This window comes from Balaenoptera physalus, assembly GCF_965194825.1.
Source record: "Balaenoptera physalus genome assembly, chromosome: X".
Taxonomy (NCBI): Eukaryota; Metazoa; Chordata; class Mammalia; order Artiodactyla; family Balaenopteridae; genus Balaenoptera; species Balaenoptera physalus.
The window spans coordinates 130,230,901-130,250,810 of NC_138903.1; the positions used below are offsets into that span (position 1 = coordinate 130,230,901).

General features: G+C 46.6%; 1 protein-coding gene across 7 annotated transcripts in view; it reads left to right on the top strand.

Annotated features, from left to right (window-relative positions):
• Positions 1-19,910, top strand: part of MAMLD1 (mastermind like domain containing 1) — a 115,860-nt gene that overhangs the window by 46,711 nt on the left and 49,239 nt on the right. For all 7 annotated transcript variants that reach the window (XM_082445734.1, XM_082445738.1, XM_082445737.1 and 4 more), the window contains one exon: positions 12,845-13,003. In XM_082445734.1, the coding sequence (XP_082301860.1) occupies positions 12,908-13,003 (96 nt within the window). In that variant the 5' untranslated portion in view covers positions 12,845-12,907. The remainder of the gene's footprint in view (positions 1-12,844; positions 13,004-19,910) is intronic.

Below are 19,910 nucleotides of genomic sequence, written 5' to 3' on the forward strand. Positions count from 1 at the left end.
CTGCTCAAGAAGAGGGTTACCTTACAATCTCTAGTTTGCCTCCCAAAACTGATTCTAGGGCTCTAACCAAGCGTCACTATAAAGGGTCGGGGGACAAAGGGGACTGCTTCCTTTTGTTCAGTTCATTTGCTCAGAGGTGCAGAAAGGGGCTGCCTTCCCCCAGAGCCTCTGTCACAGGGACTTTCAGGTTCAAGTTATCATCTGACCCTCACACGGTACACGTGAAAGGCGAAGAGCAAAGGGCATCAGCCCTGCTTTGCAGATGAGGAATCTGAGGGTCAGAGAGTCAATGATTTGTTTAAGATATAAGTGGAAGCCAGGTCTCCTGGCTCCGGTGCTCCGCCCACAATTTCTCCTAGGTCACCAGCTACAAACACTTTGCAAACCTGCACTTGCCTGCTTTGGCCTGCTGTGACGGCTGGCATCAGGGCCCAAGTGGCACACATTGATAAGTTGTTTCTACACGCGGAAGCTATCGCGTGCCGAAATTGCCACAAAACCAAGCCACTTCCTCCCTAGCCCAGCATCTCCAGTTATTGTACGATAAGTCTAAGGACAGCATTGTTTAAAAAATCATTTTGAGGGGAAAAGAATCTTGCTTGCATATCTGCCTTCAGGGCCACCACTGAGGGGAGAGCAGGGGCAGGAAGGGAGGCGAGCACCTTAGGTTCTCTCCCCTCTGCTGGCGGTGCCAGGGCTGCCCGAGGGCTGCTCAGCAGAAGCCCAGCTGGATGGCAAGGTAGAGGGGCCAGGCACCCACTGGGACTGATGGGGACATAGAAAGGGAGCCTTTCCCCCTGGGCCTCTAGTGCTTGGGTACTTTCTAGGACAGAGAGAGAGAGAGAAAGAGACAGACAGAGAAAGAGAGAGAGAGAGAGAGAGTCTCTGTCTGTGCCTGTCTTTGTGTGTCTCTGTATGTGTGTGCCCGTGTGTATCTGTCTGCATGCTTGTGTGTGTCTGTGTGTGCCTCTGTATTTGTATGACTTTGTGTCTGTGTGCATGTCTCTATCTGTGTGCACGTGTGTGTCTATTTGTATGTGCGTTTGTGTGTACATGTGTGCATCTGTGTCTGTGTGTGTACCACAGTGTGAGTGGCATGGTTTGGCCCTGCAGAGGACACCGGGACAGTTTCCTGGCACCCACCCCCCACCCAGGCCAACCCCAACCTTGGTGATCAGCTGTGGGGAAGCTTAGGGGAACTCAGCTTGTGGGCATTCAGCACACAGGAAAGCCAGCACCTAGAAGGGCCGTCTGGACTACCACTTTAAATCCCAGGGCTCTTTCAATTTTCAAAGCACATGATGTCCGGAACAGAAAAAGATGATGCTGAACAAGTTCAGGGAGAAATGAGGTCTTGACGAAACTTGGCCTCACATCACCTTGAGGCTGTTTCTGCTGCAGTCGATCACGTGACAAGATCCGCATTGTTTTCCCTGCTGTAAGACTGTCTCGGTCTGCCCTCATTTCTGGGTGTCCCCAAGTTCCAGAAAACTCTGTTCTCTGCTTGCTATCATGGATGGACACTGTGTGCCACTCGGTTTTAGAGTCGAATCCATTTCCAGGCAGGGCCAGCTAGAGACACAGTGACCCCAGCTGACTTGTGGGTTTGGGCAAGTCTTGTCTCCTTAAAGCAGTATTCTGCCATCCGAGCCCACTGTATGGGGTCGTAGAACATTTGTACTTGCCAGGAAGCCCCGGCCCCAAGCGGATTCATCACTGGGTGGCATGGGACGGTCAGGGGTGTGTGTGGAGGACAGGCATTTGTAACCTCAGTGGCATGACATCCCAAATCCAAAAGGAGGGGGACTCGGGAGGTCCCTGGCAGTGGCTGTCAAAATTCAAGTCAACCAGATCTTGAGGTATTATTTCCAAACCAACTTTGTAAGTTGTTTATCGATGACATGGGTCACTAGGGAAAGGTCGCGGCACCACTGTGTCATTAAGGGAAGAAAAGGCCTGTTGACACCCCATTTCAAAGGGAGCTAGTCCTGCTAAGAGTGCAGGATACAAACTTTATTTTTCTCCCTAAACTTAAAAGATGTGGCTTCATCGTTTCTCTAAAAGGAACAACTTTCTAAAACCCCAAGTGAGATTAAGGAGTGATAATAATTTGGGCTTTATTTAAAAAGCTTAATTAGTATATAATTTACATACCATATAATGCACTCGTTGAAAGTATACAATTCAATGTGTTTTACTGTTTTGACTTGTCTATTCTGGACATTTCATATAAATGGAAGCATACATTGTGTGGTCTTTGGTGCCTGGCATCTTTCACTTGGCATGATGTTGTCAGGGTTCATCCATGTTGTAGCGTGTACCAGTACTTCATGACTTTTTATGGCTGCGTAATACTCCATTGTATGGAGAGACCACATTTTGCTTATCCAGTCACCAGTTGATGGACATTTGGGTTGTTTCCACCTCTTGGCTATCATGAATAGTGCTTCTGTGAACAGTCATGTACAAGCTTTGGTGTAGACATGTTTTCATTTCTCTTGGATATATACCCAAGAGTGGAATTGCTGGGCCATATGGCTATTCTATGTTTAACTTATTCTGGAACTGCCAAACTGTTTTCCAGAATGGCTGCACCATTTACATTCCCACCAGCAATATGTGACAGTTCCAATTTCTCCACATCACTTTGGGCTTTTTCAAGTCAACTTTTAAAAATGAAAAGTGTGTGTTTTAGAATATTGTTGTATTTATTAACACAAGGCTATAATTATATGCCTTGTGGCTCTTCAATACTGTCAAAGCAGTCCTTTCAAATGCACAGAAATATTGAACAGCGTGTTATGCCTTCCTAAGGACACATGGGCTCCAACCCAACGAGTCACCAAGGCTCTAGGCTGAGGGACTCCTTCAAATGGTTCTAGGGCAGCCGCCACCCAAGCTTGAATCCGTTCACACGCAGTGGTAGCTCTTAGATTTCTGTACAGAACTTTGTGTTTTACACATGAAGAAACTCACTCTTCAAGGTTAAGCAGCTTTCCCAGAGCCCCATAACTCATGACCTAGCAGCCAGCCTTCCTGCTTCACGGCCTGTCCTTGGGCTCCGAGGCCCTGACTCTCCTAACATCTAGAAGGCCGACCTTCTTCACTCTCGACCCACCTGTCTCCAGCCTGGGCTCTGCCTGCCTCTCCCAGGACTGGCTCCCGCTGGACCGGGGCGTCTCACTTGACTCGTTACACCTTCACAGCAAGATTGCTCGCGGCAGATCGGAATTAGCAGCATCCAGTTCCTTTCGAGTGGGATCATGTGCTGCGATTACAGCCCAAAGTGCCCATGACTGACGGCAGTGAGCTTCTGGATCTCTTCCGCACGAGGCGTTCTCTGCTGGAAGTCTGGACGGTAGTAATGGCCTTAGCCTCCTGGCCTGTATTCAGCCCGCCATCAAGCCGTGTGACTCTTCACTAGAGGTCCCTCCTTCCCATTGCTTCCTCTCGCTTTCCGCATGGCCCTGCACCCCAGTTTTGTCTACAAAAGTTTGTGATGCGTTTGCCATGAGCAGAGCCCTGTGCTGGTGCTCCACTCCAGAGCTGCCTGGGATCAGATGACTCCTGGCTGCAGGTTCATGGGGCAGGCAGAGTAATACGGGTCCAGAACAGGGCGTTCTCTAAGTGCCGAGAGCCAAAGACGGCCCTGGGCTCAGAACGCTCCAGCTCCTAGTCATCCAAACAAGAGAGGATCCTTCACAACCGAAGAGTAAACAAGCCCCAAAGCTCCCGGAGGGAGCCCTCTCTGGCACAGGCCGGCCCTCAGTGGCATCCACGCCTTTGCTATAGAAAGGTTTTTATCCCCAGTGTATGAGTTCGCTAGGGCTGCCGTGGGAAAGTTCCACAGACTGGGTGGCTTAAACCATAGACAAGAATTTTCTCACAGTCTTGGAAGGTAAAGTCTGAGATCAAGGTGTCAGGAGGACTGCACTCCCTCTGAAGGTGCCACAGAAGGGTCCCTTCCAGCTTTCTTCCAGTGCGTGCTAGTTCCTTGGCTTATGACAGCATAACTCCAGTCTTCACGTGGCCCTTGCCTGTGTGCGTGTCTCTGTGTCCAAATTTCCCCTTTTTATAAGGACACCCGTCATACCGAATTAGGGGCCCACCCTACTCCAGTATGACCTCACCTTAACCAGTCACATCTGCAATGACCCTATTTCCAAATAAGGTCTCATTCTGAAATACTGAAGGTTAGGACTTCAACTCATGAATGGGGAGGGGGAGACACAATTCAGTGTTAACACCAATGTACACGTCTGAAGACAGATTTGAATTATTTTGCCATCCACGTTACCTTCACCCGACTAGATGTGTTCCATTCCTCTGTAAGCCCATTTGAAGTCCAGAGATCTTTTGGCTTTTTCTTTGGTTTGGAAGCTCAATTTCACCCTTGCAAAAATGAGGACTCTAATATCCAATGTCTCCTATCCTGACCAAAAATATGCCCAACAAGCCAGAGACCCAGGATGGGACATCATGGTGTCAGAGGTTCCTTTGGGAGTGACTGAGCAGGACCTGTCCCGTCACCTCATCCGGGGAGCGCAGAGGAAGAAGCAGCTAAGATGGGGGACGCACTCGGGGATGTGGGGTGCGCCCAGCTTGGCTTCACAGCGCAGCTCACCTGTATACCTTCCAGTCTGAAGCCCGAGCCTCTTTCTGTTCCTTAGCTCCTGGGGGGCAGGGGACTGGGACTCTTTAGCGCTCGGAAAGGTTTCAGTCCTTCAGGGTTGCTCCGTCTTCACGCTCTGCTTGCCTCCTTGCCAAGTGCCTCTGATTTGGTTCTTCGTTTCCTTCCTCTGTCATGTCCAGACTCAGGGGCCACAACGTAGTTCTGACCCCGACTGGCACTTTGACGTGGACATCAGGCATCTGGCAGAGTCCACAGGTCTGGGCAGCAAGAGGTCCAGTAGTAGAGGCCTTGGCTAAGATGGAGAGGGGTGAGCCAGTGATAACGCTGGGGGCCCTCGGGTGCCTTCAGAGCCCAGGCTGACGGGGAAAGAGAGACTGCCCTCAGGCCTCTGCTCTGAACCTGAAGTGTGAGTACAGCCCTCAGCCCACCGCGCTCCCCACGTGAACAGGCTCCAGAGCCCCAGAGCAAAGCCTCTCCCTGGAGCATCGACTTACTTGATGATGGGTGGTGTGGGGGGCATTTTCTTTGTGTATTAAACCCGACACGGATATAGAAAACTGAATTCACATGGATTTCTGAGGGTGAAATCCAAAGTGTGTATGGCAGATGATCCTGGGGGGTTCATCCACAGTCCTGGATTGTGCTTGGGGGAGAAACATTGCTGAGGATTGATTTCTTTTTGTGGGGGACATAGGCTTCCTGTGCAGGTGTTCATGGATGCTGCTGAGAGGGTGGGAAGGTAGCATACCCCTGCTGTGGCAGGGAGGTCTGCCCAAGGGCTGTTTCCCAGGCCCAGATTCATCTCCAGGGAAAGAGGAAACGATACCATGGCCACAGAGACTGGCGTGCCGACGGCAGGAGACGCCTTCTGACTTGGACCAAACAAAGTCAATTTCCAGGCAAGGAACTCTCACCTGCGTTTCCTCTGTTGGCCACGCTCTCCAGCCCTGGGCCCAGCCGGTACCCAAGCTCCGTGATGCGGTGCTGAGTCAGTAGGCCGCTCCTGCAGACCAGAGCATCGGACCTTTATCCTCAGAGCTCTGGCCGCTACCTCCACCTGTTCTCTCTACATTGGCTGCTGGGAACTGCAAAGGGGCGGGTCAAGAAATCACTAGAGTGGAGTCTTTAAGAGCCAAAGTGGCGTTTTCTTTTTTTAATTTTGCCTTTTTTCCTTAGAGCTAAATGGGTAGCTTGTTTGGTATTGGTAGGTTTTGTGTTGCCAGTGCTAAAATGAGATCTGGGCCTCCATCCCTCACACAGGCTCGAGATGCTGGGCCAGGGAGTTAGTGATGCTTCAGCAGTAAATGAGGTCTCCTTTTTCCATATTTATTTGGATGCACTGCATATTATATGACATTTTGTCCTCGTTAGGGTGTCTCTAGACCCTAGTATTTGAGTGTGGTCACAGCTGAGGCCTTGGGCTTGGCCCCTGAAACACTCAACAAAGATTTGGATGGGACTTGTATTTTCAAGAATAAAAAGGTCTGCGCAAACTTCTGTACATTGCTTGAAAAAAGAAAGCCACTTAGGGGCTTCCCTGGTGGCGCAGTGCTTAAGAATCTGCCTGCCAATGCAGGGGACACGGGTTCGAGCCCTCGTCCGGGAAGATCCCACATGCCGTGGAGCAACTAAGCCCATGCGTCACAACTACTGAGCCTGTGCTTTAGAGCCCGAGAGCCACGACTACTGAAGCCCATGCGCCTAGAACCCGTGCTCTGCAACAAAAGAAGACACCGCAACAAGAAGCCCGTGCACCACAACGAAGAGTACCCCCCCCCGCTCCCCGCAACTAGAGAAAACCCACGCATCAACGAAGACCCAAGGCAGCCAAAAATAAATACATAAGTAACTTTTAAAAAATGCTACCTTGGACGTGCCCCAGAAGCAATAAGAAGAATGTGTCCCCGTGGGTCTGGACACTGAAATCTTTTTTGAGTAGAAGTTAGCTTCTTTTTTTGAAATAATTATAGATTCACTGGAAGTTGCAAACAGGGTCCAGAGAGGCCCTGGATGGTTACATCTTATAAAATAGTTGTGCAGTATCAAAACCAGAAAATTGATATCGCTGCAGGTTTTTCTGAGGACATAAATTTACCTGGAATAAAGGCCGTAGAGTGCAAGTGCTGTGTCATCCTACAGCTGCATGGCTAGTTTTACATTTCCCACCAGCAGTGAGTGGTCCAGTTTCTCCACTTTCTGACCAGCTTTTGGTGTTCCCACTGCTGTTTATTTTAGCCATTCTGATAGGTAAGTAGTGGTATCTCATTGTGGCTTTCATTTGCAGTTCTCTAATGGTTAATGATATTGAACATCTTTGTTTGTGCTTATTTGCCTTCCGTAGAAAGTCTTCAGTGGAATGTCTTTTCATGTCTTTCTCCCATTTTCTAATTGGGTAATTTGTTTTCCTGCTGTTGAGTTTTTGAGATTCTTTATATATTCTAGATACTAGTCCTTTATCAGATACGAGGTTTGCAGATATTTTCTCCTAGTTGTGTTTTTCATCCTATTCACAGGGTCTTTCACAGAGCAAAAGATTTTACTTTTGATAAAGTCTAATTTATCAATATTTCCTTTTATGAGTCATGCTTTTGCTGTCAAGTCTAAGAAAGAACTTTTTGCCTAGCTCTACATCCCGAAGATTTTCTCCTACCTTTTTCTAAAACTTGTATAATCTTACATCTTACATTTAACTATATGGTCCATTTTGAGTTAACTTTTGGGTAAGGTATGAGGTTGAGTTTGAAGTTCATTTTTTGCCTATAGGTGTTCAGTTGTTCCAGAACCATGTGTTGAAAATGCTACCATTCCTGCACTGAATTGCTTTTGCATTTTTGTCAAAAATCAGTTGGGCATATTTGTGTGGGTCTATTTCTGGAATCTCTGTTCTGTTCCAGTAATCTATGTGTCTGTCCCTCTGCCAACACCACACTATCTTCTCTAATGCAGTCATATGATAAGTCTTGAAACCGGGTAGGTTGATTCCTTCCACTTGATTCTTCTTTGTCAAAATTGTTTCAGCTCTTCTACTTCCTTTGCAATTTCCATAAAAATTTTAGAATAATTTTGTCTATATCTGCAAAAAATCGTGCTGGGATTTTGATAGGAATTGGTTACAGCTGTATATCAATTTGAGAAAAATTGACATCTTTAGAATGTTGAGCCTTTCATTCTGTGAACACGGAGTATCCCTCCATTCGTTTAGATCATCTTTGATCTTTCATGAGTGTTGCATAGCTTTTAGCATGCAAGTTCTATGCGTGTTTTGCTTGGTTTTCACCTAAGAAGTTTTTGAGCAATAGTAAGCGGCATCGTATTTTTAATTCCATGCGTTAATTGCTGGTATTTATAAGTGCAATTGATTTTATTTATTTATTTAGGCTGTGCGCGGGTTCTCTCTAGTTGGAGCGAGCGGGGGCTACTCTTCGTTGCGGTGCGTGGCTTCCCACTGCAGTGGCTTCTCTTGTTGCGGAGCACGGGCTCTAGGCGCGTGGGCTTCAGTAGTTGCAGCACGTGGGCTCAGTAGTTGTGGCTCGCGGGCTCTAGGGCGGAGGCTCAGTAGTTGTGGCGCACGGGCTTAGTTGCTCTGCGGCATGTGGGATCTTCCCGGACCAGGGCTCGAACCCGTGTCCCCTGCATTAGCAAGCAGACTCTCAACCACTGCGCCACCGGGGAAGTCCCAGTGCAATTGATTTTTATATGTTGATCTTGTATCCTGAGAACTTCCTGAACTTACTTATTAGTTCTATGAGTTACTTTGTAAATTTCTTAAGATTTCCATGTAGACAATCATATCACCTATAAATATAGTTTTGCTTCTAATATGTATGCCTTTTATTAGTTTTCTTGCCTTAATGAACTAGCTAGAACTTCCAGTACTGTGTTTTTGTTTTATTGAGATATATTTGACACACAACATGGTGTAAGTTTAAGATGTACAACATACCAATTTGGTACAAGCAGTGAAGAGAGAAGATATCCTTGCCTTGCTACCAATCGTGGAGGGAAAGCATTCAGTCTTTAATCATTAAGTGTGATGTTAGCTGTAGATATACTGTAGATGTTCTTTATCAAGTTGAGGAAGTTCCCCTCTAGTTCTGGTTTTCTGAGAGTTTTCGTTGTGAATGGGTGTTGAATTTTGCGAAGTCCGTTTTCTGCATCACATGATACGGTCATATGATTTTAATTGAATTTGTCGTTTTGAGATAATTGTAGATTCACATGCAGGTGTAAGAAATAATGCAAATAGATCCCATGTACCCTTTAGCCAGCTTCGCCTAATGAAAACATCTTGCAAAACTGTAGTATAATATCACAACCAGGATGCCGACATGGGTACAGTCAAGGTACAGAACATTTCCATCTCCACATGAATCCCTCGTTTTGCCCGTTTATGGACACATCCACTTCCTTCCCACACCAACCTCCTCCTTACCCTTTGGCAACGTCTAATCAGTCCATTTCTATAGTTTTGTCATTTTAAGAATTATATAAATGGAATCACACAGTATGTAAGTTTGGAGGGGTTGCCTTTTTTTTTTTCACTCAGCATAATTCTCTGCAGATTCATCCAGGTCATTATATATATATCAACAGTCGTGTCTTTTTTTTGCTGAGGAGTATACCATGGTATACAGGTACCAGTTTGTTTAATCCTTCATTCATTGAAAGATTTCTGGGTTGTTTCCAGTTTGGGGCTATCATGAATAAATCTACTATAAACACTTGTTTACAAATTTTTGTATGACTGCAAGTTTTCATTCCTGTGGGATGAATACCCAGGAGTTGCATGTTCAGTTTTTAAGAAAGTGCCAGTTTTCATTCCCTCCAACAATGTATGAGTAATCCAGTTTCTCCCATTGTTGCCATTATTTGGTGGTATTGAGTTTTTTAAATAAAGGTGAAATTCACGTAACAATTCAGTGGCATTAGTACATTCACAATGTACTAAGCCATCATGTATTACTTCAACTTTTTAAAAATGTTGTGGATTGTCTTATAGTCCAGAATATGTCTATCTTGGTATATATTTCTTGAATGCTTGAAAAGAATGTAAATTTTCCTGTTTCTTGGTGGAGTGTTCTATAAATGTCAATTAGATCCTATTAGATGGTGGTGGTGTTGAGTTCTTCTATATCTTGCTGATTTTCTGTCTAATTGTTCTGTCAATTATTGAGAGAGGACATTGAAGTCTCCACTATAAATGTAAATTTCTCCTTTCAGTTATGTTAATTTTTGCTCCATATATCATGTAGCTCTGTGGTTTGGTGCATACACATTTAGGATTACTTTTTCTTCCTGGTAGATTGACCCTTTTTCCATAATATAATGCCCCTCTCTGTGCCTGGTAATTTTCTTTGTTCTGAAGTTACTTTATCTGGTATTACTAGAGCCACCCCTGCTCCTTTTTCTTTAAATTAACATTTGCACGTTTTTCATCCTTTTACTTTCTACATGCCCATATCATTATATTTGAGGTGAGCATCTTGCAGACATCATATAGTTGGCTTATGTTTTTTTATTGACTCTGTCAATTTCTGTCTTTTAATAGGTGTATTTAGATCATTTTCACTTAATGTAGCTATTGATGTTAGTGCTTAATTCTGCCAATTTATTTTTAATTTCTGTTTGCTTTCTATTTTTGTTTCTCTATTTTCTTCTTCCTGTCTTCCTGTGGGTGACTTGAATATTTTTTAGAATTCCATTTGATGATTCACGTACAGTGTTTTGCATGTTTCTTTTCGTATACCATTTTTCTTGGTGGCTCTAGGTATTACATCGTATATACATAACTTATAAGCGTCTAGTGATGTCAACATTTTACCAGTTCTAGTGAAGTATAGAAACCTTACCTCTCTTACCACTGCTTTACCACCCTCCTCTGTTTATAATGTAATCGTTAAATATTTCTCCCACATACATTTAGAACCACAGCATGCACTGTTATAATTGGTGCTTCAACCACCAAACATAATTTAGAAAACTTGAAAGGAAAGGAAAGTCTATTCTATTTACCCATATTTTTTCTCTTTCCATTGTTCTTTCTTCCTTGGTGATGTCCAGAATTTCTTCTTTTATCATTTCCTTTCTGTTCAGAGAACTTCCTTTAGCCATTCTCTTAGGAGAGGTCTGTTGTTAACAAATTCTTTTAGTTTTCCTTTTTTTTTTTTAATTAATTAATTAATTTATTTATTTTTGGTTGTGTTGGGTCTTTGTTTCTGTGCGAGGGCTTTCTCTAGTTGTGGCAAGCGGGGGCCACTCTTCATCGCGGTGCGCGGGCCTCTCACTATCGCGGCCTCTCTTGTTGCGGAGCACAGGCTCCAGACGCGCAGGCTCAGTAGTTGTGGCTCACGGGCCTAGTTGCTCCACGGCACGTGGGATCTTCCCAGACCAGGGCTCGAACCCGTGTCCCCTGCATTGGCAGGCAGATTCTCAACCACTGCGCCACCAGGGAAGCCCCTAGTTTTCCTTTTTATAGTTTTCCTTTTTAGTTTTCCTTCATCTAAGAATGTCTTGATTCCCCTTCCATACCTGAAGCATATTTTTCAGCACTTATTTAGATCTTCTGTTTTAGCTGACTTCCTCTGACAATGCTCTGGCAGGGAAAAGGGAGCACGCTCTCATTTCTGCCAGGTAGCTATGGAAATCCAGGTTCCCCACTTAGCCTTCATTGACACCGGGGAGGTCGGGGCTTCTCATTACTGCTGGGCAGTGGTGACAGTTCCAGCTCCCCACTGGGCTTCCACTAATGCCACCCTGGCTGGGATGGGTAGGAGTGCCTCATTACTGTTCCCCATGTGATCTCCACTGACACTGGAAGGGATGGGATGTGGACCTATTACCACTGTGCCAGGGGCAAAGGTCCTGGCTCTCTATGAGGCCTCTTCTAACACCACCCTAGCAGGGACAGGGAGAGATGACTCATTACTGCTCTGTGGGAGTGGATTCTAGGCCCCCAGTTGGCCTTTACTGATGGGGCTGGGTGGGACCACCCTTTTTTTCTATGGTGTTTAGCTGAATTAGAGTGGTTCTTGTATAAAAGTTTTCGGTCTTGGGAGGCTGCCCCTTTCCCGGTCCTTTGGCTTTTGCTGGAGACTCTTTGTCTGTGTTCATTGGCACTTTGGATTGTTGGCTTCTTCAGGTCCTGATCTGGGATCTGTGAGGCAGAATGAAAACCCAGGGAGCTCGCCACCGTGTTGTTCCTTAGGTCCCAAGGTCCCTACCCAGCCTGTTTTCTTCTCTCCACCTTTCAGGGTCTTCTTATGTTTGTTTTATATGTAATGTCCAGAGGTTTCAGTTGTACTCAGTGGGAGAATGGGGAAAGTACTTCTCCATATTTCCAGAGCCAGGCATCTGGACATGGAAATTTTAGACCTGGTTTTGTACTGCCAAGTAGATCTATGGGAGGGAGAGCTTCCCTCACATATGAATGTCTTAGCAGAGCTCTTATTCCATGTCTACATTGTGAGAACAAAAAGAAATGAAACAAAACAAAAGGAAAAAAATCCTCTGTACCTGGGTTTGCACGTGTCCGCTCATCTGTCATGGAGGGCATAAATTGGGGCAGCCATGATCGCAGCCGGCTCGGTTAGTTTTTTGTAAACCAGTGCACCAGGGTTTCATGAGCCCCTTCCAACATCCATTGCTTCTTTCCATTGACTGTCAGGTTATGACCTGTTAGTCAGCTCACTTGGCTGGGTGCTAACGGGCAGAGTGGGGAGTTGCTCCTTCTATGGGCCAAAGGCTTCAGTAGAGCTGAAGGGGCAATAAGCCATCACCTGATCCAACCACCATGGTTTTCATATTAAAAAAAAAAAAAAAACTGTGTCAGAAAACAGAAAAACCTTTCCCCAGATCTCACTGCGTACCACACAAGCAAAGCCAGACCCAGGAGCCCCATTCCCTGCCTTTAAGCCCGCTGTTATTTAAGGTACATTGGGCTGCTTCTGCACCCATCCCTCAGCTCTCCAGTGAACTTCACTCTGCCCCATGGCCAGGGACTGCGGTCTCATCCCAGCCAAGTGCCTCCCACTGGTGCCCTTCATCCCTGGAGGTGGGAGGGGCTCCATGAGGGTGGTGGGGTGGGAAGAGAGACAGGAAAACGAACGTGGCTGACTCCACCTAAACCTGTCCTCAGAATGCAAGTCTGTGATTCACGGGGTCAATGGTCTCATCTTCATATCTGAAAGACAGTGTACTTTTTGTCTCCCTAAGCCCTGTGTCTAGGTCGTTTGGGAAGCGCCTTGGAGAGTCAAGAATAAAATTGCAGGTCAAACAATGGATGACTGGAAAAGTCGGCTTGTAATCAAGAGCATGCTTCCCCATTTCGCCGTGGTGGGAAATCGTCAGGAGCCCAGAAAGCTCCAGGAATCGGTCAGACAATGGGCTATCGGGGGGAGGGGGGTTTTGAATGCTTCTAATCTTAAACTTGAACGTAAGATGTGTTATTGAAATTCTCTGTGCGAACTTGGTGGCAAGCAACCAACCCAAAATGTAAGGAACTGAAATCTGACCTAGAAAGGATCTAGGAGATGAGCTGACCTTGCCCCTTGTGAGTTTTTGGAAGAGCAGGAAATAGAGTCCAAGGTTCCATGTGGATTCCCAGTCCAGCTCTCTCTGTACTGCACCCGTTCAACTGGAAAGAGATGAAGGGTGCAAAGGGAAAAAGACCTACTTTTTCCCTTAATAGAAACCAGGAATGTGGGGATGACAGGCACTAGATATATTATATTAGCTTCCTAGTACCACTGAGAGCAGGAAGCCGGTGAGTGGGGCACAGAAAGATATTCCCATTCGATTCTCTGGCCCTGATGTCCTTTCAAAAACTCATTTGACAAATTTCTGCTTTCCTCCCTTGGAACTCAGATGTCATCCATGGGTCCGAACCTCAGGGTTAGGGATTCCAGAGAGCCATTGGTTGGTTGAATCTGACAATAAAAGCCTGCAACCTCGCCAGTCTACCAGGGTTAGCTCAGTTAGTAGGAGGTGCCGCAAACACAATGGCTGTTATCTCAGTGTATTAGGTCCACAAAGGAGTGGCTCACTTAATCTCTGCAATTAATAGAGCAGAGAGGAAATGGCTCTTCTAGACCCGTGGGTCTGCTTCCTTCCTGTTCAGAGAACTGGGAGCTGGGGGCCCTGAGGTAATGTCATTTCACATAACTAGAGGGCCTGGCTTCTCCAATTCCAAGGGCAATCCACTTTCAGTAAGTCAGTTTTCTATTTAGTTGAGGATTCTGATCTGTGCACAAGTGTGCGGGCACATTGTTGCAATCCTGCTGCTCTTTTTTGCCCTGGTTGTCTGCCACCAACAATGTACTGAAAATGTGGTATCCAGTTGAGACATTTACAAAACTTTGTTTACTGGAGTTCCAGCTCTCACAGAGATGGCAGAAAGATGGGATGGCAGAGAGGGAGCAATTACTTTGGCCTGTGCTCCAAATTGCCAGCCCTCCCATCAGGCATCATTCCATGGCAATCTCTACCCTCCATCCTAATTACCCTTTTTAGTTCTTGCTTCTCTTTTATGGTCAAGAAGTAAGTCAGTGAAGGAAAGCCTCTCCATAATGCATCCAGAATTGATGGTCAGTTTCAAGGGGCCTTGCAGTTTCTCCTTTGTTTCATCCAGAGTTCGTGGTCAGTTTCAAGGGGCCTTGCAGTTTCTCCTTTGTTTCATCCAGAGTTCATGGTCAGTTTCAAGGGGCCTTGCAGTTTCTCCTTTGTTTCATCCAGAGTTCGTGGTCAGTTTCAAGGGGCCTTGCAGTTTCTCCTTTGTTTCATCCAGAGTTCGTGGTCAGTTTCAAGGGGCCTTGCAGTTTCTCCTTTGTTTCATCCAGAGTTCGTGGTCAGTTTCAAGGGGCCTTGCAGTTTCTCCTTTGTTTCATCCAGAGTTCGTGGTCAGTTTCAAGGGGCCTTGCAGTTTCTCCTTTGTTTCATCCAGAGTTCGTGGTCAGTTTCAACGGGCCTTGCAGTTTCTCCTTTGTTTCAGGCTTGTTTACATCCCTAGGGGAAAAGAGTGGGTGGGTTGTAGATGCAGGATCCTTTTCCCCTTCCCTCCATGTGCCCCACCAACACCCTTTTAAAAAGTGTGACTAGTAAGTAATTGTTTTGGTTTTGATCAGTGTAGATCTCAGCGCAGGATGGGTTTTTCCTAGAACAGGTTCTTGGAGCTGCCACCCGTGCCCTCACTCTGGAGAAGCGGCCCTTGCTCACGCCATTTCCGGGCTAAGCTTCTCTTTGCAGGTGGCCTTTAGAGTCCTTTGTAAGTCTTGCCAAAAATTCACATTAATTGCTTTAGAGTCACACCTCGGTATTGATCAAAATCAGCCCTTCTCCCTCCTCCGTGGCACACCTTATTCTCCGCCAGTGGCTCAGAGTGAGTTGTTTCTGAAAAGCCAAGCTGTCCTGGAAGACCATGGATTTTCCCCAGTTGAGGGGATCAAAAAACCAAGCCTCGGGCTCCAAAAGGTAAAAATCACATTCATCTTCTTGGAAGATGCACATGGCCTCTGAAGGAGCTGACACAGGGCACCTGCTCCTTTGGCTGTGCCTGATGGCTATGCTTAGAGTCTGGCCGAGCCAGGCACTGCTGATGCAGCCAGTTCTGGTTTGAGCAGTTCCTGGTTTGAGCACAGCTGAATTCTCGCAGCTGGTCAATCCCTGCAGCTTCAGGAAGGTACCTGGTGCCCACACGGAGCTCTGCTCCACACGCTGAGTAGCTCAGCAGCCCCGTGTTTGTGGACAGAGACGGACAGATTCAAAGCAGAATGGCCAGTCAGTTCACCATGAAACCTGCTATCCAGATAAGTTAAAACAGGGCCCAGGATGGCAGCAGCAGAAAGCAGTCCTTTGTCGGAGCTGGGCTGGCACCTCCCAGGTGTGGCCTGGACTGGATCTCGGCTGTTTCCAACGCTTGCGCTCCCTCGGATGCTTTATGACATCCAGGGATGACACCCCACACCACACCCCAGGAAACTGTGTGCCTCTGGAAGCACATCCCTAGCACCACCCTCCCTTGTCCTGCCAGCATCCTCAGCATAGAGGTCTGACACAGACATTCAGCTTACTTGGTTTTTTTTGTCCTTTCCCAAGAAACAGACTAACAACAACAACAACAAAAAACAAATTTCAAGTCAAGTTCTGTTAATGAAATTACACCAGTCCCAAAGGAGAGTTCTTTGAAACAGCCCTGGGATTTCCATGTGAATTTTTTTTTAAACATTTTTATTGGAGTATAATTGCTTTACAGTGTTGTGTTAGTTTCTGCTGTATAACAAAGTGAATCAGCTATATGTATACACATATCTGCATATCCATCCCTCTTGGGTCTCCCTCCCACCCTCCGTATCCCACCCCTGTAGATGGACACAAAGCACCGAGCTGATCTCCCTGTGCTATGCAGCTGCTTCCCACTAGCTACCTATTTTACGTTTGGTAGTGTATATATGTCCATGCCACTCTCTCACTTCATCCCAGCTTACCCTTCCCCCTCCCTGTGTCCTCACGTCCATTCTCTATGTCTGCGTCTTTATTCCCGTCCTGCTCCTAGGTTCATTAGAACCTTTTTTTTTTTTTTTTAGATTCCATACATATGTGTTAGCATACAGTATTTGTTTTTCTCTTTCTGACTGACTTCACTCTGTAGGACAGACTCTAGGTCCATCCACCTCACTACAAATAACTCAATTTCATTTCTTTTTTTTTTTTTAAATATTTACTTATTTATTTTTGGCTGTGTTGGGTCTTCGTTTCTGTGCGAGGGCTTTCTCTAGTTGCGGCAAGCGGGGGCCACTCTTCATCGCTGTTCACGGGCCTCTCACTATTGCAGCCTCTCTTGTTGCGGAGCACAGGCTCCAGACACGCAGGCTCAGTAGTTATGGCTCGCTCAGTAGTTGTGGCTCATGGGCCTAGTTGCTCCGCGGCATGTGGGATCTTCCCAGACCAGGGCTCGAACCCGTATCCCCTGCATTGGCAGGCAGATTCTCAACCACTGCGCCACCAGGGAAGCCCAATTTCATTTCTTTTTATGGTTGAGTAATATTCCATTGTATATATGTGCCACATCTTCTTTATCCATTCATCTGTCAGTGGACACTTAGGTTGCTTCCATGTTCTGGCTGTTGTAAATAGTGCTGCAATGAACATTGTGGTACATGTCTCTTTTTGAATTATGGTTTTCTCAGGGTATATGCCCAGTAGTGGGATTGCTGGGTCATATGGTAGTTCTATTTTTAGTTTTTTAAGGAACCTCCATACTGTTCTGCATAGTGGCTGTATCAATTTACATTCCCACCAAGAGTGCGAGAGTGTTCCCTTTTCTCCACACCCTCTCCAGCATTTACTGTGTGTAGATTTTTTGATGATGGCCATTCTGACCGCTGTGAGGTGATACCAATGGCATTTTTCACAGAACTAGAACAAAAAATTTTACAATTTGTATGGAAACACAAAAGACCCCAAATAGCCAAAGCAATCTTGAGAAAGAAAAACAGAGCTGGAGGAATCAGGCTCCCTGACTTCAGACTATACTACAAAGCTACAGTAATCCAGACAGTATGGTACTAGCACAAAAACAGAAACATAGATGACTGCAACAGGATAGAAAGCCCAGAAATAAACCCATGCACATATGGTCACCTTATCTTTGACAAAGGAGGCAAGAATATACAATGGAGAAAAGACAGCCTCTTCAATAAGTGGTGCTGGGAAAACTGGACAGCTACATGTAAAAGAATGAAATTAGAACACTCCCTAACACCATACACAAGAAATAAACTCAAAATGGATTAAAGACCTAAATATAAGGCCAGACACTATAAAACTCTTAGAGGGAAACATAGGCAGAACACTCTATGACATAAATCACAGCAAGATCCTTTTTGACCCACCTCCTCAAGAAATGGAAGTACAAACAAAAATAAACAAATGGGACCTATTGCATAGCAAAGGAAACCATAAATAAGACAAAAAGACAACGCTCAGAATGGGAGAAAATATTTGCAAACGAAGCAACTGACAAAGGATTAATCTCCAAAATATACAAGCAGCTCATGCAGCTCAATATCAAAAAAACAAACAACCCAATTTAAAAATGGGTAGAAGACCTAAATAGACATTTCTCCATGTGAATTATTGAGAGTCCCCTTGCAGGAAAACGTGCATCTGATGTGATGATTTTTCTTGGCCTAAGACCAGGGCCCAGGACACCTGATTCCAGTCTTGCTTCTGCTCCTAACTAGCTATGGGGCTTTGTCCATCCTTTGCCCACCCTGAAGACAAAGATCAAACGAACCAAGAGTAAGAACAGCCACGTTTAGTTGAGCATTGACTAGGTGCTACACACTTGCTAAGCATTCGGGGCGCCTTATCTCCTGTAATCCTTAGGATAACCCTGAGATGAAGAGGTTAGCTCCAGGAAACTGAGGCTCAGGGAGGTTAAGCAACTTGACAAAGTCACAGAGGCAAGACACAGAGCTCAGAGCCTGCTTTCTTCACCACTGTGCTCTGCTGCCTCTTGGATCTGAAGCATGTTGAAAACCACAAAGCTCCAAGCACATATCAGGTGGGAGTAGTTGTCGTAAGAAAGTGCAGCACCCTCTCAGCATTTGTTCATTCATTCAGCAGCCTGATTGCTTAATGACTCGTGATCTGGAGTTTTACCTTTTGAACACTTGGGCATCCACCCAAGTTTAATAAGGCATCCAGTCTCTGCAGTGAGTGTATGGAGTTTTAACAGGAGGCAGAATGTTTGCTCCCTCCTTTTGAAGTTAAGATCTCCACTCCTCCCCCAGAACGGTGAGTGGATTGATTACTAGTGCACGAATCTCTAAAATACTAACACTCCAGATGGGAGCACTTCAGAGCCCACATGGAATTGGAACCCAGTCGTCTCCGTCTCAGTCTGCACCCAAAGTTGCGAAGATTCCCCAGCTCTGAGCAGCCGCCTATTCCGTTCATAAGGCAGCTCCTGAGAAAATGGAGGCATGAAGGGCATTAGACATACAGTCGGAGAAGGAACGGGATGCTGCGCTCACGGCGCACCTTCTGTGTGTCGTCATGTGATGATAATGAATGGCTGACTCTACGGTTACCATGAGTTGGCATGCCCAGTCTTCCTTCCGGCCTTCCCAGCCATTGCCCCTCTTTATGGATGAGGATGCTAAGATCCAAGAAATCCCGTGACTTGTAGTAAGATGCTCATGGCGAAGGTGGAGAGCTCTATCAAGGGTCCCCATTTGGGTGGCCCCAAGTGCAGCCTGCTTTCCACCTGCAGTATGACCTAAACCAACGGCTCACCCCTTCTTCTCCTTCTTGTCACCTCGAATGCAAATGGAGCTGAGGAAGGGGCAGAAAGGAGTCCTGTCTGTCCCTCTGCTTTAGACTGGTGACCTTAGATATGCCCGGTAGGAGGAGGGCTATTCACCGGCTGCCATGGCGTGTGGTCAGGTTGGGGGTTTGTACCCCTCATCCTCAGAAGCACACACTTTTCTTGGCAAAAAGCGCAGGGAACTCAGTAAGGAGACCTCAAATTTCATCCCAGGGCTCTAACTAGCACTTTGTTGAGCCCTTGGGTAAGTCCCTTTGCTCTTGAGGTCAGAGGGCCTGCATATCTCAGGCCTCCTGCCACATTTCCAGGGTCCCTCCTGTGTGCCCAGCCCTGTGCTAGACCATGGGCTACAGCAGCTCCCAGTCAAGGGGTAGGTAGACTCTTCCCAGGCTTCCTGCACTGGGAACAGATGTGTCCTACTCTGTAGTTCTGCCTGTCCTCCTCGGAAGCCGGGAGGAGAGGATGGCCAAGTGGCTCCCTTGTGCACGTTCCTTTGTAGACAATAGCTCGTCTACTCCTGTGACACAGGGACTAATATTTCCACTTCACCGGGGAGGAGACCGAGGGACTTTCCCAGTGTGGCGCGGGCAGTAGGTTGGAAATTCCGATCTCAAACCCAGGTGCCCTGACCAGCATCGTCCAATGCCCAGCCTGTGAGCCGAGAGCCAGGCTAATTAAAACCCCGCAGGGAGTAGGGACAGCCAGCCAGTGTCCCCTGCTTCATGCCGGCTCTGGGCAGGGTGCACTGGCCCCAGGAGAAGGGAGCAGGGTGTATGGCCCCGGCTTCCAGGAACCAAGGGGGTCAAGGAATCAGCTCACTGGGGAGGCAGCTGTCCCCGACAGTTACTGGGATCCTGCACGAGGCTGTGCCCTCTGCCCACGTCAGATGACGATGAACACGGTGTGGATATGAACGCAGGGTAAACCACACAGGGTATTGCCGCTGTGAGCACT